General features: G+C 36.1%; 2 protein-coding genes across 2 annotated transcripts; one reads left to right on the top strand and one right to left on the bottom strand.

Annotated features, from left to right (window-relative positions):
* The first annotated feature begins 2,323 nt into the window (after window positions 1-2,323).
* On the top strand, window positions 2,324-6,471 carry LOC131781870 (enhancer of rudimentary homolog). Its single transcript, XM_059098582.2, has 4 exons — window positions 2,324-2,428; window positions 3,562-3,649; window positions 4,561-4,681; window positions 6,046-6,471. Exons 1-4 carry the CDS (start codon window positions 2,426-2,428, stop codon window positions 6,140-6,142), a joined length of 309 nt encoding a protein of 102 aa, XP_058954565.1. The 5' UTR covers window positions 2,324-2,425; the 3' UTR covers window positions 6,143-6,471.
* A 243-nt stretch (window positions 6,472-6,714) lies between these two features.
* LOC131781866 (phospholipase B1, membrane-associated) lies at window positions 6,715-17,263 on the bottom strand. Its single transcript, XM_059098579.2, has 17 exons — window positions 17,146-17,263; window positions 16,064-16,435; window positions 15,378-15,505; window positions 15,102-15,162; window positions 13,997-14,055; window positions 13,825-13,892; window positions 13,195-13,238; window positions 12,534-12,645; window positions 12,047-12,098; window positions 11,822-11,902; window positions 11,256-11,321; window positions 10,983-11,080; window positions 10,438-10,510; window positions 9,587-9,685; window positions 9,099-9,194; window positions 8,498-8,563; window positions 6,715-7,890 (listed from the first exon to the last, which is right to left on the bottom strand). Exons 1-17 carry the CDS (start codon window positions 17,204-17,206, stop codon window positions 7,636-7,638), a joined length of 1,791 nt encoding a protein of 596 aa, XP_058954562.2. The 5' UTR covers window positions 17,207-17,263; the 3' UTR covers window positions 6,715-7,635.
* Between the last annotated feature and the right edge of the window lie 82 nt (window positions 17,264-17,345).

Here is a 17,345-nt window from a genome sequence, read left to right as displayed (position 1 = left end):
TGGACACCCTAGATCCATTATCCCGTGGTATGGTGAGCTGGAGCAACTGTGTTGTGATCAGTCATGCATACTATTCCTGGATAAAACTGTGAGCTTGTGCAACCTTAACCCCGTGATGCTAGTTGGGTTGAGAAACATTGTCTCCTGCAAGAGAGTTGCGCGTTCAAAACCTTAAACTAAACGTGCTCACGTCACTAGTGGCATGAGGCCAACAAATTACACTTTGTCTTGATATTTCTAAACGTTTAAAAGCATTCTAGAACAGCAAGCAACAGGGATATTTAGATCAGAAAGTCCAACCTAGACTAACACCTATAGATTGCCTTGGGCAATATGTTTACCCAACAGAACCGGTAAAAGCTGACATGATTGTGTTTACTTTGCACTGCCATGCGAGTTGGCTTGGGGCAGAATGTAGTAAGGCTCTTGAAGTTTTATGTACTCAACCAATGTGATTCACTGGACTTACAAGAGGGATTCCTTGTTTGCACCTTTGTTAATTTTGAAGATAAAGAGAAGAAAAGTGAAAGATATGCGTGTTATTCACCATCCTACGTCGGTCCGTATTTGGAAAAAATTGTGCCCGAGGACTTGCGGCCTCAGGCGGTACACAAGACAGTAAGCACAGTTTTTCCCAATATGGACCGACCTAGGCTGGTGAATAACATTTTTATTTTTAAACCTAAAACAAATTATCGCAAAAAGAAACCTGCATAAACTGAACAATTTTTAGCAAGTAGCGAGAACAGAGAACAGAGGCAATTCATTTTACAGAGAGAGGCTTCACCGAAAAATTTTTATCTGCGTGAAGATGAAGGTGATTGCAAAGGTTTGTAACATTTGTCTCAATTTGACACCAATTAGGGAGCGCGTGGGAAAACTCAAAGTGCATGTCAACTGTCGAATGAACAACAGCACTGGTTTGGCAAACAAACTCGAGTTGGATGACTATCAAGACGATTTTTCTTCAAAAACAGTTATAGTTATCTTACGGAAATTCATATTAACTTCCATCGACGATTAATATACGAAGATTTGCCCCTGTTCAGTTTTTTCGAAACTCAAGAGGATTTAATGCGGCTTTCACCCCGTGAATTATTTCCTTTCTGCCGTGCAATCTACGGAATAAATGTACAAATTCAATGGTTTGGTTAAGACTTACCTAAAGTGTATTTGTAGTAGGACTTAAAACTTCGCTCAACTTTTTACAGTGAACAAATTGTTTTGGAGAATTCAAATATTACCAGAATGAAAGTTACATAGATTAATTAATTATAAACAAATACCTCACTTTTCTAACTTACTGAGTTACTACTTATGAAAGATTGTTATATGGCGAATTGTTTTTAGACGGCGTATCAACCCATTCAATGAAACACTTGCTATCACAAAATTAATCATAACCATTATAATTTCCTCAAATGTGATTGGTGCATCAGCTGCTTTATATTTCACTAATCACTCTGTACAGTTGTTATCGGACAGTTAGCTGTAATCGGACAGTTGAAGCAGCCAATCATTCTAAGTCCAGTCAGCTAAATCCAATCACAGAATTGATCACAATAACCATAGCAACAACCACTTACCCTGGAAAGAAAACTGGGAAATTTCTAAATTTTAAGCTTTAGACATGGTCCCTATTGGAGATGTTTGTCCAAATTTTTTTTTTCGGAAATTGTAATGGTTATTATTAATTGGTTACAGGACTTCGTGTCGTCCAATTCCGTCTGCAATCATACTCGTGATTGACAAATTGGACTCCCGCTTCGCGGTCGTCTGATTTTGTTAATCACTCGTATGATTACAGACAGAATTGGACTCCACTCGGTCCTATTACCATTACTAATAATGGCAATAGGACTGAGCGGAGGCCGGTCTGTAATCATACGAGTGGTTATACTAAAGTTCGAATATAACGCGTGCTGTCGTCGGTTGAAACAGCGCGCTCTTTCACAGTATAGAACATAGAGCTTTTTTCCGTTAACTGAAAGTAAAATTTCGGAACAAACGGGTCGGCAAATAGCAACAGAAGAACCAAACAAAGGTTCGTTAACATACTGAGCGCCGTTAATGACGTTATCATAACTGTTATCAGTTAGATTGCAAGCTTACTGGTGAAATTCGTAATAATCATGACGGTGTCAGAGCGACTGCGACCGTGCATGGAAATCTTCGGTCATCGCAAAGAAGCAAACCTCAGAATTCACATCGGCCGCCTTTCTTTAATTCAAACTTTGCTTTTATTCTTACAAAGTGTTTCATTGGTTTATTTTCTCTGAACCAGTCCCTACGCGTTTCAGGAGGGATTCTCCTTATATGGATATTCGACACAATCGCGAAGGCGCCGAAAGCAAAAGAAGTGTCTCTTGGTCTTCACGTGGCTATCTGTGTATTTTCATCGATTTCAAACGTTTTTCCTCCCAACATGGTAAGTCTCAAGTAGTTGTATCAACTCTCTGGGATGCAGTTGTTCTCTGATTTAGCTGCAGAAAGTAGAAATTTATCGAGTTTCGCAGTGCACGGCTCCAATGAATTGCTTTGGTGAAATGTTTGTATGATTATGCATATGTTGACGTGACTCTTTCTTTTAAACAATCTTTTTTTCGGTTTTCTCATTTTAAAAACAGTATGTTCACGATAAACGCATTAAGTAGAAAGTCATTACTCATCAATCAACACCCTTGTTATTATTTGGAGAAAGCCTTGCCAGGACTTGGCAAATAATCCGTTGAATTCGAAATTATGTAGTCGACATGTAAATTTAAGATTCTCAAACTCAAGTTCTCTCTAATGCTTGTAAAAACTGGCAAAGACTCTGAGTGACAGAGATCGCGTAGTCTGCACTCGTTATATAATTTGCAGTAGCTGGAGAAAAATTCTGGTCATCATTTTCTCAGAAGAATAGTGAAACTTCACCCATGATGATGGGGGACGCTAGCAACAGCGCCCTCCCACTTCCGGAATTTGTAGCTTATCATGTTTTGTATAATTTCATCTCCACCACTGGTCTAAAGAAAGCGATAGATGCACCATCCCTTGTATGGTGATACAACAAGATGTCTAATAATATCCCTTTCTTTGTGGGAAACTTTGGCACAAAGAACTATTACTATTTTCATAGTGATGATGTACCTGTGAACTCTTCAAGAATACATGAGAGGACACTCTTGTCTCTAACACGGAAGTTTCAATGGAATTGGATGATAAGCTGAATTGCACACGCATTTTCATTAGTTCTTTCTCATGATCCATTAGAACATAGACACGTAGATGATGTCACTGTAAACAACATTTTGCTTTTTTATCCTATAGAACAATGGGTCTGTGCTGTAATAGATCAGAGAAGATGTCAAATTGTGATAAGAGTTTCAGTGACTCATTCAGCTGTGCCTTGTGTGCTACGTTTTTTTCTTACCACATTTTGATGTCATCTGCGATCTACTGCTGAACAGATACATGGCAACATGGAATCTATTTGTTCATTGAAACAACTTATGGAAACCCTTGCTGGTATGAGATTTCACAGACGTAAACTAAAGGAGTGTATTGTTCTCTTTGCAGAGTCACACCATTCTTCTAATTCAACCCAGTGCAAAGCCAGAATCCAGGACATACTCTGATTATGAAACTAAAGATGAGTGCATGGAAGGTAAAATTATAATAATAAATTGGATTTTAGGGGTGAATCTTCATTCCCTGTTTTCTGATTCAAATGGGAATTCTTTGTGTTGGTTCTGGTGAAGGGAGGACTGAAAAAGAACAAGAAGGTGAACCAAACCAAACTTAACCCTCAAGTAATGTCAGGTACAGGAGTCAAACCCAGGCCTCGGAGGTGGGAAGTGAGTGCTCTCCCAAGTGGCACAGTGTCACACCTTAACTTGTGAAATTCCATTTTACATACTGTACCCTACCAAATATTGAACCAAATCACTAAGTGGGGTTAAATGCTTCTTGGGTTGAACAATTCTCCCAACTTAACATGATTGGATGATAAATTGCACTATTTCAAAGAAAATCCCCTGAAAACAATTTTGCTACTGACAGTTTTGAAGTATCAGTTTTTGTGAGGATGCCTTTGCCAGTTTCATTGGTGAATCACTGGACATAGTTTGTACAGGTCATGTTCTAGATAGAAAGTTATTTTTTCTAAGCAACATTGAGTGTTTTTCATAGAAAATGTTTGGTCAACAAGGGCAAAAGAACCTGAGGCAGTTTAAAATTTTCACATTATTTTGATACGCGAGAGTTGTATAATACTTCATGAAATCTAAAAAACTTGAGGAATAAGTTTTAGAAAGTTGTTAAGTTTTGTAAGCTTAAAAGAGTGTGAAAACACACATTGAATATATATAGTTTCCCTACAATAGCTTCACTTTTCAGTTAACAAGTAAGGGAATAGAAAATTTAATCAGCTTGATTGGCATATCTTTTTGAAACCCCAGATTCTCTCAACTAATTTTCAAGGAAATATATAGCCACCAGATGGGGCAGTTAAGATTAGAACTTGTTTAAAAAATGTAGCAGCATCTCTAATAATATTCCATTAACTGTATCTTTCAGGAGTTTGCAAGATATTTGAAGAATACCTTAAGAAGTCCAACCCAAGCACCCCGTCAATCACATACGACATCAGCCAACTGTTCGACTATATCGACAATTTGACAGACCTGTCTTGTTTGGTGTACCATTCTAAAAACAGCTCCCTAACAAACTTGCTGCAAACCTACATTGTAGATTTGTAGGCTGTAGTGATCAGTAGTTTAGTGGCTTGATACTTTGGGTACTTGCAGGAGGCAGTGTGGCAGAGTGGTTAGGCTGCTGAACTTGTAATCTTGTTGTCTTGGGTTCAAGCCCTCCTTGCTGCTACTCACTGGATTCATTCTTGGTTGCCCCAAGTTTAACTCCTTGGCTGCATTTTGTAAACAGCTGTTTGCAGAAAGGGTGGTGGAATAAAGGTGCTAAACTGCATGTGACAACGCCAAAAGACATTGTCAGTAGTTTTCAGGTCATGGTTCTAGGACCTCAGGGTTTCAGGGAAATCAGAGAAAACATCACTGTAAGGAGAGGCCTAGGCATAGGTGTTTTATGAATTCATTTTGTTTGCAAGACTGACTTTTACTTCTTAATTTGTTGAAAAATGAAAAGAACTAACTAACTGACCCTAATCAATGACGAAAATGATGCAAACTCGACTAGAGTGAATTAGTAGACACCTTAAGAAAAAACTGTTTGCAACATAATGTTCTATCATTTTGAACTGATGGTATTCATGTCTATGTTGATATTTATCCCCTGTTCAGTAGATCATTTGTCCATATCTGTTTCTCTTATTACCAGATTACCTTGCAAGATTGTCACCTGCTTTTTTTCATTTTTTCTCACAACTTTTCTGAAAACAGCTGTATAACCAGCTGATCTGCCTCTGGCCAGTTGGAATTTTTAAAAACTCTATGTTTATTTGCAATTTGTTTGTATTGGTCCTGATAAGCTGTATTTGGGGAATGGTCAATTAATGTTATTATTACATTTAGTATTACGTGACTAGAAAAGTAGATGATCAGGTTCATATCCACACCAATTTTAAATTGTTCCATTTTGTTGTGTTGTAAGGGGCCTTACTCTCACAAAACCTTCCTCCATCCAAGTTGCTTGCAATTCTTCAGGAAAGCTTCAGTTGAGGAATTGTCTAGGGATTATCCTGCGATAGAAAGGCTGTACGCTCACAGCACTTGGCTGCTTTAGACAAGTAACACTTGACATACAACAGCCTGCACCACTTTGCTGTCATGAAAGGGAAATGACTAATCATGAGAAGTTTGGATGATCTAAATTTTTAAGTATATGGGTCCCAAAACATTTTGGAATTTTTACAATATGAAGTTCCTTCCCCAGTTTTTCACATAGGGAAAGTTCTTACCTGGAATAAACCTGTATGTTGTTTTTAACAGGGAATAGTTAGTTTGTAAAATTCTTTTGTTCAATTGTTGGTTAGATTTTGATGACTTTTTGGGGTTTTGTTTGTGTTTCACTTCTCTCTCTCAACAGACAACACCCAAAGCAGACATCTTTGTATGAACCACACAACAAGGAATGGATTAAAGAAAACATTTACATCATGTTAAGAAAGCAAGCTGGGAAATGACAAGTCTTAATGAAGATCAGTGGTCACTTTTTTTTCTTAGTCTGTATCATAATGCAACTCTGGTTTGTGTGACAACCCTAGTGCTGAATGTGCTGGTGGAAAGCCGACATGCTGTGACTTCTGTGGATGTCTTGTTCTTGTACATGTTGCTGAAATATTTTCTGTGAAATGCATGTTGACTCCTTTTTTGGAGTAAGGTTTTGCCTTGGACTCATTCTCACTGTCACTAATTACATCTATGAAGCCTTTTGTCCTTTTTTTTTCTTGTAATCTTTCTCTGGCAATATCATTCACTTCAATAAAGTTGTGAAATAAAAAAAATAAAGTTATTGAAGTTTGTGCTGCAATGTTTTATGCCCATTTGAATCTTTGAAGTATGTTTCCAGGAACTGTTGACAATACTTTTAAAAGGCAAAGACTTGTTAATGCATATTTTTTTTTGTTGCATTCTAGGGCAATTATTTGACTTTTTGGGTAAACGAAGAAAACCAGACAAACAAAATAGATATATTAGACAAAACAAAACATCATCTGAGATGTGGGAGGACATAGTAAAAGATATAAACTACTCCTTCACTGAATTGCAAGAAAGTTTTATTCACAACTTGCAATGAAGCATTTAACAGTCTGAGCAAAAATGGGAAATTCTCTTTTTAAATAACTGCACAGTTTAAGTATACCTTTTTACAGCAAGGTAACCTTAAAGGGCAGGTGATGAACCTTTTTCCCCCCCTGCCTTTGACAGGACTGATGATCTTCAATGAACAGGTAACAATTATTCACTCAAGTGGAGGTGGCTAGAGGTGAAAGTTCACCAAGCTGGGAAGCAGCAAGTTAAAGATCCACCTCTGCTACCTACACTGAAAATATAGCACAGCAGATGATATTAACTCATTTATTCACTTATATTTGTGGGCCCAAATCCTGCATGAGTAGCTCAGAGGTGAATAGCAGAGGATATTTGGAGTTTGAGTAACCAATCAAAGCATCCTTTAACACCATTAACTGTTTTAGTATATACTTATATTCAAATTATTGAAGGTTATGATGAATCTAATGATGAAAGAGTCAAAGATACTGTGCTTCTTCACATCTAGAATGTACAAACCACTAAAAATTGTGGTGTTTTCCCTAAAGTGGGCACAAAACTACTAATTTAGAATGAATGGACCTCTAACTCACAATTAACAAGATCTCGCATGTAAATCTTCATTATAACACATCTTAATTACTTTGTTATGAATTCTGTAATGAATTATTTTGAAACTTATACACCAGGAAACCTGTTATTATACAATAAATTATTTTGCCTATAGACTCTTTTCCAACTGGTCAATCTAAACAGTCTGGGACTTCAGAACAAAGGTTACCACATAAGTGACTGACAGTAAGCTGTAAGTTCACTTGTCAGCCCAGAGCACTGACAATCACCTAAACTAGTGAGCCATGGTGATTAATGGTAAGCCTTCTTTTTTTTTTTTTTTCTAAAATGCTCATAGTCTTGGTTTGTGAGGTCCAGAAGCATACAGCAATCTAGATGCCTCTGGCCTCCGCCGTGATTTTCGTCCTCTCCACACCATCACAACTACAATAATGACAACAGCTGTGAGGGACATAGCCAAAGCCACAGCAGCAACAGGTGGAAAGTCACCAGAAGATGACCTGTCATCACTGTCATCATTATCATTAGCAGCAACAGTATTTGTGACTGTTCTACTGTTAACTTTGGTGAACATGTATGGCTTGTCCTAAAAGTGGCAAAAAACTGCACTCAGTCAACTGTCAATGCTGGAAAGTCATTCATGATATTCACTTTCACTAGTGTTAATCTTGTAGGCCAACAATATTTTCAAATGTAGACATTTATCTCCCTTAATTATGATATACATGATAAGCTGAATTGCACATGCATTTGAGGTATTGGAAGGCAGATGCATAGGTGACATCACTGCCAACAACATTGTGCTTTTTCATCATGTAAAACAAAGACTATGTTAATGTTGCTGTTGGTCTGCACAATACTAAATCACAGAAAACATCGCAATGTTGTGAGAACATCAGTGACACATGGCTGCCACCTTTTTGTTCTTACCACATTTTGATGTCATCTGTCTTCTACAGTAATACTGAATGATGACATGGAGTCTTTTTGTCAGTGGGGTACAAGGTGTATGTACAGATAGGTTTCTCTGGGTTGAATCACAAGGTTACACATAAATTCAAAGTTTGCCTCCGACTGTGTAGCCAGCTTCTCATAACCCACAGACTGTGCTTTTCTGGACCAAAGAGAATTGTTTTTCTCTTTCCTATTTCCAACTGATACCTAAAGGAATATTAATTCTTAACATTGCATACCTTAGATGGGCATCTTAAGGTCTCCTGGTCACCCCACTGCTTTGTCTTGGATCCAAATGGTTCCAACTACAATGATCATTATTTCAAATATTATCTCTGACTTCCAAATGTCATAAATTAGAACACATAGTTTTAAGTGAAGAATTAAATAAGATAATGCAAGTTTTTTTGTCAAGTGTCAGCCTTCATCCATCTCCAAACAGGGTTAATTTTGCGGTCAAACAAAAAATACTACCACCAACCTGCAGTGGCCTTGTATACAACCTTATCCAAAGGTACTTTTCTTATACATGTAAATTAAATTTAGTTATTTTTGCTTCAGGTGTCTTAATTATCTACCTTTTCATTAATTCCTGGCTTTCTTCACAACCATACTCACAATCTCTTTTTAATAATTGTAATTATCACTTCCCATATACCCCACACTCAAATAAATTGACTTTCAAGGCCTGGAAAAGAAATTTCCTGCAACTTTGCTGGTCAGAGTTTAGTTTCAGGGCCTATAAAACCCTCTCTTTACCTAGGATTTAGAGGATCTGCAACAATGATTCACCTGCATTAAACAAAGTGTATCATCAATTTATAGTTATAACCAACCTACCATATTGTTCCACAAAGCTAGTGCTGCTGCAGCATGACCTTGAACAGAGAAGTGCAAGCAGTCCACACCAAAAAAGGATTTCACCAAATCACCATCCTATAAAAAAAAATGCAGCTCTATATTGTATTCCTGAGTTGTTTACAATGTACATACTGGCAGGGTTGTAACTAAGAAATAAGGGAGCAGGCTGAAATTTTAAGAGAGGTGGCTCAAACTTGGCTAGCATTCCATTCTATATCAAACCACTATAATCTCTGCCTAATCTCAGAAATGTCTGTTGTGCTTTACTAACTAAAGGGATCACCAGCTAAAAGTCCAGCCAGTGATTGCTACTATTTCATGCAATGAATTTTGCCAGCATCCCCTGCTTAATGACAACCCTCTACTGACATTACTAATGGGAAAAACTCTTGAAAAAAATTACACCACAACTGAAGAGCACTTTCTGGGATGAAAATCTTTATCTCTAAATAGCACAAAGTAATCACCTGATTTCTTGGCGGCACCTGGAGGGCAGGTTGAATAACCACTGCAAAGTTATCCTTTGTGTCATATATTCCACTATTCACCAGTTCCTCCAATAATTTCTTTACAGGGACAGATAGAAAAAATATTACACATTTGTCAGAGCTTTAAAACAATTTCATGAGAAGAAAAGGATTACTTTAAGCTCATAGTCAAGCAATCCTAACTTCAAAAGACCCGTGCAAACATTTATTGTAATGCATCATTACTGATTCTTATACCAAGTTCATTTGCACTGTAATTCTTTTAAGTTCAAAATATTCTCTTTATTTTACCAGTAATTATTTTACTTTTGCTGACAGTATACGTATATGATCAGCAAGCTGAGAAAATTTCATTTTTAAGTAGCATGTTTGTAAGTCAGGGTTACTATGAGAGGTCACACACTTAGAGGTAACGGAATTTTATATACGGCAGTTCTTTGCCTAATTGTGTAAAATGTTCTTCCTTGACAGGGACTAACAAAATCATGCAGATAGCTGGTAGCTACAGCTGACATTCTTAAAAAATCCCTTTCATCTATTATTCCTTTGGCCTGTAAGAGCCACTGAATCACACATTAAGGTCACAAGAAGAGAGAAAATGATCAGCAACTGAAGAAGAGCTTGAATTCTCCCTGTGAGCACCTTAGGAAATGCAGAGAGAACAGTATGGAGAATATTCATTCTGATGTTAGCATGTAAAGGATTAATCCAACTGAGAACATATTATTTGCCATTATAATACCTACAAACTGTAATTATTGTATTTAATCACTCTTCAAAATGAAGCTGAGAGTTGGTTAAAAATAAAGTTTCAACAAGTTTGCTTCAACCTTATACTGTTTGACAGCCGTGGTAATTTTAGCTCTTTCTGTGGCAACCTTTCTCAAACAAGGACAAGAGCTCCTGAAAAAAAAATAAATATGTCTGAGTCACAGCTTTATAGCTTGTAATCATTTAAAATTCAATTTCTACACAAAGCTGATCTAAAAAGGAATAAGTTGTTACTGAAACGTGCATGGAGGAATTACAGTTTGCCCATTGCCCTCTACTCTGTGTACTCCTCCACCCCTCCCCCTCTACTCTGTGTACTCCTCCACCCCTCTCCCTCTACTCTGTGTACTCCTCCACTCCTCCCCTCTACTCTATGTACTCCCCACCCTTCTCCCCCCACAACCTCTCCTTAACATTTCAGGATTTTATACATCAGCAGGTTATTTCTGAGAGCTCAACAACTTAAATTTAGTCTTGCATCCTGCATAAGATCAACAAACCTTTCTCTGTGCACAATATACAATTAAAGTGAAAAGGATAAAACAATGCGCTGAATTGAGTGGGATGTATGTATCTCACAAGAAAATATTGTTATGGAACCTACCATCCCAGAATTTGGCACAAGTTGGTATTTGCTTGATGTAACTCATAAAGAGGAGAAACATCCATGGGTGGAACTAAATTCACAAACAACCTGGGCACCTAGGAACACAAAGTGACAAAGTCAACTACAGTAAATATTAAGGACAATCTGAGACTGAAGTAAATAGTCAGAATATGTCTCCTCAATTCCTACAATGGATTTGCACCCTGAACATTCATCTGGAAATACTTCATATTATCAATCTGACTAGTAATAAAATCAGAACAAACTCACCTCATTTTTTAGGTAATTTAGTGTGCGCATCATATATTTTATAAAAGAGCCAGCACTGAATTTTTCCTGAAATCATCAAAAAGTAGAACATGCATTAGTCATTGATTCAATACCACTTCGAACGATGATAAAACATACATTGTTTTGAATAAATTAATATTAATGCCTTCCTCTAATCACTTATTCATCTATCATTGACTATTCTAATCTTCCGGAAATAGAAACTCCAGTTCTATTTCTAATTATCACCCAAATTCTTGCTAATATTATTAATTGCAGACTCTTCACTTTTCTCCAGTGGAAGCACAGCTTGTGGGAGTTTAAGGCTGATGGGTTCCTGATCCATTTGTGAGCAGCAGTTTAGCATAAAAATTAACTAATTCATTAACGACTAATCTAAACAAAGTCTACATTTGAAATCCCAATTTGATATATATTTTTTAATCAATCATCAGTAACATCTCATTGACTGGGTAATTAATAACAACTGATACAATATTTTATTAATTAATTACTATGCAAGAGGTTGATATTAGCACTGATCATTTGCGCCAGGTGAATCTTACCTCATTCTCACAAACTTGACAGAGGTCATCTGTTCCAATCCAAATTGTGAGAAGTTTCCAGTCATTCTTGAAGTCAATACCCTAGTTTAGATTCAAGCACCACAGAAATTTAAATCAATTTACTTAGACCTTTGGGTAAAAAAAAATATATATATATATTTTTTCAGTTTCTATGCAATATAATTATAATAAACCACACCATTTGAAATGTCATACTCTGATTACCTTCATAGCTTTCATTCTTGAAACCAGGTCCTTGGCTTGATTTTCAAGGTCGCTTTATGATAAACAAAAAAAATGATTAATTCCTATAGTATACCTTTATTATTGTGATCTATTAACCGTTCCACTCCCAATACCTCAGTACCTAGGTAGAAATCTTACTAAGATTCTTATTAAGATTCTTGATAGGAATCTTAATAAGAATCTTAGCAAGGTTCTTATAAGCAACTCTCCCTACTGTCTGCCATAAAATTCTTGTGATGTTAGTTCAGAGAATTTGGTAGTGGATGAACTCGGAATTTCTTGACTGGTTTTTTTCTATATTCTCATTACTTGCATACCTGATATTGTATTGATATTGTAAGGAGAAATTCTGCCTTAGTCACTCATTGGAGCCAAAGGATGAATACTGACTGTACATCTTAAAAGGAATTTGACAGTCCCTTGCCAAAGGAGTAAGAATTTTTCTTTCAATACATGTACTACATACCTTGCAGAGGCACCAATAAAGGCTACATTAAGATCATCAACAAAATCATCGTCATCCTGTGACACCTTTGCAGATGCACCCTTTACAGATGGGCTGAATTGCCTGATGATATCTGTAAAATAGTTTAATTGATAGAAATCAAAAAAATCTTATATAATTATCACTAAATGCTGCCATATTGATATATAAAGACCATTAAAATTGTCCAGAATACTCCTGTTTTAAAATCTTTAGTACTCTTTTAATAAAAACAGAATGTCAAAAGTGTAAAACAATTGTTTCAAATTATTGATTAAAGATTTACACCTAATTTTGAAAGTAATTAAGGGCCATTAAAATTTAGACATGCTCTAGTAATAGCCAGCAATTTAATAATCATACAAAAATATTAAACATTAGCCAAAAAAAATTATGTTAACCCTTTAACTCCCATGAATGACCAAGACAAAATTTTTCTCTAAAATGTAAATACAATATCAACCAGATAAGTAATGAGAATAAAGACAAATATCAATTTGGGGATAATTAGTTGATCCAATACTAAATTCTCCAAACTAACATTGTAAGAATTGTATGGTTGACAGTAAGAAGAATTACAAATTTGATCAGGGAGTTAAAGGGTTAAGTGACAGTGAAAGTAAAACAAAAGTAGGAGACTCACTTGGCACTGTTATTGTTTGATTCAGATGATTTGCTCCTCCAAGACTACCAAATGTACAAATACGGAAAGTAAAGGTAAAAAAATAAATAAGTCACTTTGAACAAACATTTGTTAGTATTTCACACTTCCTCAAAGACATGAAAATAATAATTCAATTTTTTTTGTTGCATTTTACGATCTGATTGTGTTGGATTGACATGATTATGAGTTTTAAATTAAATTGCCCACATTTGACACATGGTTCTGAATGGATTTGTTGTAGTTTATAAAGATTTCAATATGCTTCAGGACTACCTTAATTAATGAACCTTGAACAAAATTAATATAAAATCATATCAAGCTATTGAAACCAGTTTCAATCAAGATCACTTTGACCTGAGATTCAACTCAACCTCTTCTTTTCCACTTGGTAGATTCCTGGGAAGGATGCCTTTAAGCTGGGGAAAAAGCTCTTAAATGTTAAAGGCAATGGCCCATGAACTAGGATGACATCTGTGTGTTACCCCTTTTTTTTCTGATACTTGATTTCATGGTACTTTTAATTACCTGGATTGGTGCCCAAACATATTGTTATTTACATAAATTTTAAAACCAAAAGTAATTAACATCAGCAATAAAAAATATTTTTACCTCCATGAGAAATCTTTGTAATCCAAGAAAAATCCATTCACTGATGTTGCTCTTGCTCCTTGGCCAACCTTGAAAAACAAAATTGTATTTGTCAAAGGAAATGAACACCTCAAACTTCCATCAGATTGGAAAATAACAAAATTAATTTATTTGTCGTGAAATAAACACATACTGTAAACAAATCTCCCATAGCTGCAATGACCTTGAAATCTGAAGCATAAAGCTGGTGAACTATTTTGTGACAAAGCAAAATAAAGACAAATGAATATAAAAGACTGCAATAATGATTAAGTTAAACTATTAATTCCCATAGGTGACCAAGGGAGAATTTCTCCTTAATTTATCGTTCTTATTATAAAAGATTATCATGGGTTGATCTGACCATATTATGCACTTCTCACCTGAGTGCCAATACTTTAACCATTTAACTCCCAAGATCTCATTAGTAATTCAGTCCCTACTGCCTGCTATAAAAATAATACTTATGATTTTAATTTGGAGAATTTGGTATTGGATCAACTTGTAGTCCCCTAACTGAGTTTTCATCTTTATTCTCCTCACTAGTATGCTTGATTCTGAGTTGATATTGAAAGGAGAAATTCTGTCTTGGTCACTTGTGGGAGTTAAAGGGTTAAAAGATCAAGCTAGAGGCAAAAAAATTAGCAACTGGACATGCAAATTCTATATAACATGGCGTGAAATTGCGCCTAATACAGGTGCCAATGCGACTAAATTTTTCACTTTGGTGACCAAATCCTGAAAATGTCGCCAAATTGGCGACTAGAATGTTTTATCATAACCCTTCCAAGAGATATAGTGAATTAAACTTCGTCGTTAAGTTTGTTTCCAAAACGCAGCACATGCATCCCTATCAATAACTAGACACCATCTTGGATTTAGTTGAGCTTAAACGTTGTATATCAACCATCCCAGTGTCCACTTCGTAACTCCTTTCCCTAACTTAATTTTTGAGGGTCAATCTAGAATGCTGACAGCATAAAAAAAGGTTTTGTTTGTCTTTGAAAATGGCGACCAACTTTTTTTGAATTGGCTACCACTTTGAAGAATTTAGGAGCCAAGTAGCTATCAGAAAAAAAAATTAATTTCACGCCCTGTATAAGCTATTTTTTTTTACGAAATTGTTGTCTTGAGTACAGGATAAATGGGTCAGAAAAAGTCACAAATGGCTTAAGTATAAGCATCTGATTGGTTGCCAAAACTTGTACCACTCTGCACCAATCACAAAACAAAGTGTTACATACTGAGTTAGTAACAACCTGTTGTTGCAGAATGCTCTGAATTCTGCTGCACAGGGCAGTTTTCATTTGTTCCAATAGGCTGTTCAAGAAACAAAAAGAAAAAGTTATCATCAATAATCATGAAAGATGATGATGATTGAAAACTATAATTCGTTGTTAAATAAAGTTAACTAACTCAAGATTTGTAACAGTTTCAGCACTTAACAATTTTTTTCCATAATAATTCAAGATTAAAGCTTAAAAAATTCCTCACTTACAGCAGAGGCTGGTTAAGTTACAGTATGTTAAATTCACCTTCAAGAGATTTTGTTCATCTCTCCATCCATTTATCCCAGATTTATCTTTCATGTAAGAGATGCAGGTGTGTAGCTCTATCACATTTTCTGGGGTTTTCAACATTTTAGCTGTCTCCACATCAGCCACTAGGAAGCATTAAGCAAAATATTGTTGTTAAAAAAATGTTACATATTAAACTTGTCATTTCAAAGAACCATAAATATTCCTTAAACCCCTTAACCCCCAAGAGTTATTAACATCTACTTTCTCCTTACAATATTGCCACTGAATTCAACATCAATGTCTTGAGAATATAGGAAATGACCACCAACTAGCGATTAGAGTATGATTGTTTTAACAAATTCTCCTTGGCAGCACCTTAGGAAATGTGTACAGAACAGTCTGGAGAATATGCATACAAAATGACTTTGTTTCAAAGGCTTTATAATACCATGTCCCACTACCAAACCTTAATATACAAAATATGCTGATCATGAACTTTTCCTGAAACAGCATAAAAAAACCCCTGAACTGTGCTAGGAAAAGCTACCTTATTTTTGACATGTGAACTGCTGTGCTTTTCCAACAGGGAAATTGCCTCAGTCAAAATTCAAACTACCATGTAGGCTCAGTCCATCAAAAATCTGGTCTCTGAAACAAGCTTAACAATTTTCCACAAATTATGTACAACACATTTATCTCACCTAGCACATTAATTGTGGCCAAAACATCACCATAGATACAGGAATAACTCCCAAGGATGCCAAGTGTAACATTTGAGAAAGAAATAGCAGTTTTGCTCATATCATCAGACCAGTAGCGTACACTTTTGACCTCTTCTACCTTGGGACCTGTTTTTTGCCATTTAACAAGTTCATCTTTCATGTCCCAATGCTTTCCCTCATTTGGTAATGGAGGGTTGATTTCACATATCAGCCTCAAGATACTTCTTGTGTGTTTCATGTCCATAACAACTTCTGAGGTATGTACATTTTCCAGTTTTGGATCATCCCATAAATAACCAACTTTCACAGAGGTGCTATTAGTTGCTGTTAATGATGAAACACAAACCAAGCCTGTTTATGGGGAACATTGAGAAGTCTCTAAGTTAGTACTTGCTGCCATATTTCACCATAAGAGGGTAATGGAACAAGCAAAGTATGCCACAGTATTACATTGAAGAACATGGTAAAAAAGCTCAGGCTGTAGCTTACAGTACGGAGCTCGAACACAGATAGTAATTTGTTAAAAAACATATGATAGCAAATGAGTTTAAAATAATTTTGTACAAGTGCACTCAGTGTGGTAGGTCTCATTTGTTGCCATCAGACATGTTCAGTTTGTAACCATGCGAATACTGTTTCACTTGCTACAATCTCTCGACTTAAACACCTCACACAGAAATAATGAATGTTAATTCAAAGAGGAAAAAAAGCAGTTTTAAGTTAAAACCTGCAAGCTGATGTCGTATTTCCAAAACAATTCGCACTCTTTCACCCAAATAATTCAAACATTTTTAGTAGAAACTATCAAAAGATCTTTGGTTACTTCTTTGAAAGTTGGTTGAAGAAACACCTCGCAGCCGTCAATATTCTCCTAAGTTTTTTCAATAACTAAAATGTTACCAAAAATATTTAAATCTCGTAACTGTTTACTGTAAACAACAATCGCCGAGATTACCACAACGCATTTCCAATTTGAATCGCGAAAAAACCCTAGGCTGACTACCTAACGTAAAAAAGAAGCGTTTGTGCAGAGTTTTCATTGTCAAAAAGTGAACACGTACCGTTAATAAAGAGAAATGCATTCAAAACAGTTAGTTTCCAAGCATTTGACTGGGACGCCATCTTGCACTGGTCGTTAGCATAGTCGTCGTTGCTTAGTCGGTAAGCATCGGTTCTGTCGTTTTCGTCATCGGCTCGTGTTCGTGATGGTAGACAATCCGCGCCTTCTGTCAGCGGCAACACCAAGACCACGCGGCGATTC

This window comes from Pocillopora verrucosa, chromosome 7 (assembly GCF_036669915.1).
Source record: "Pocillopora verrucosa isolate sample1 chromosome 7, ASM3666991v2, whole genome shotgun sequence".
Classification (NCBI taxonomy): Eukaryota; Metazoa; Cnidaria; class Anthozoa; order Scleractinia; family Pocilloporidae; genus Pocillopora; species Pocillopora verrucosa.
This window is presented reverse-complemented; position numbering and strand designations above follow the sequence as displayed.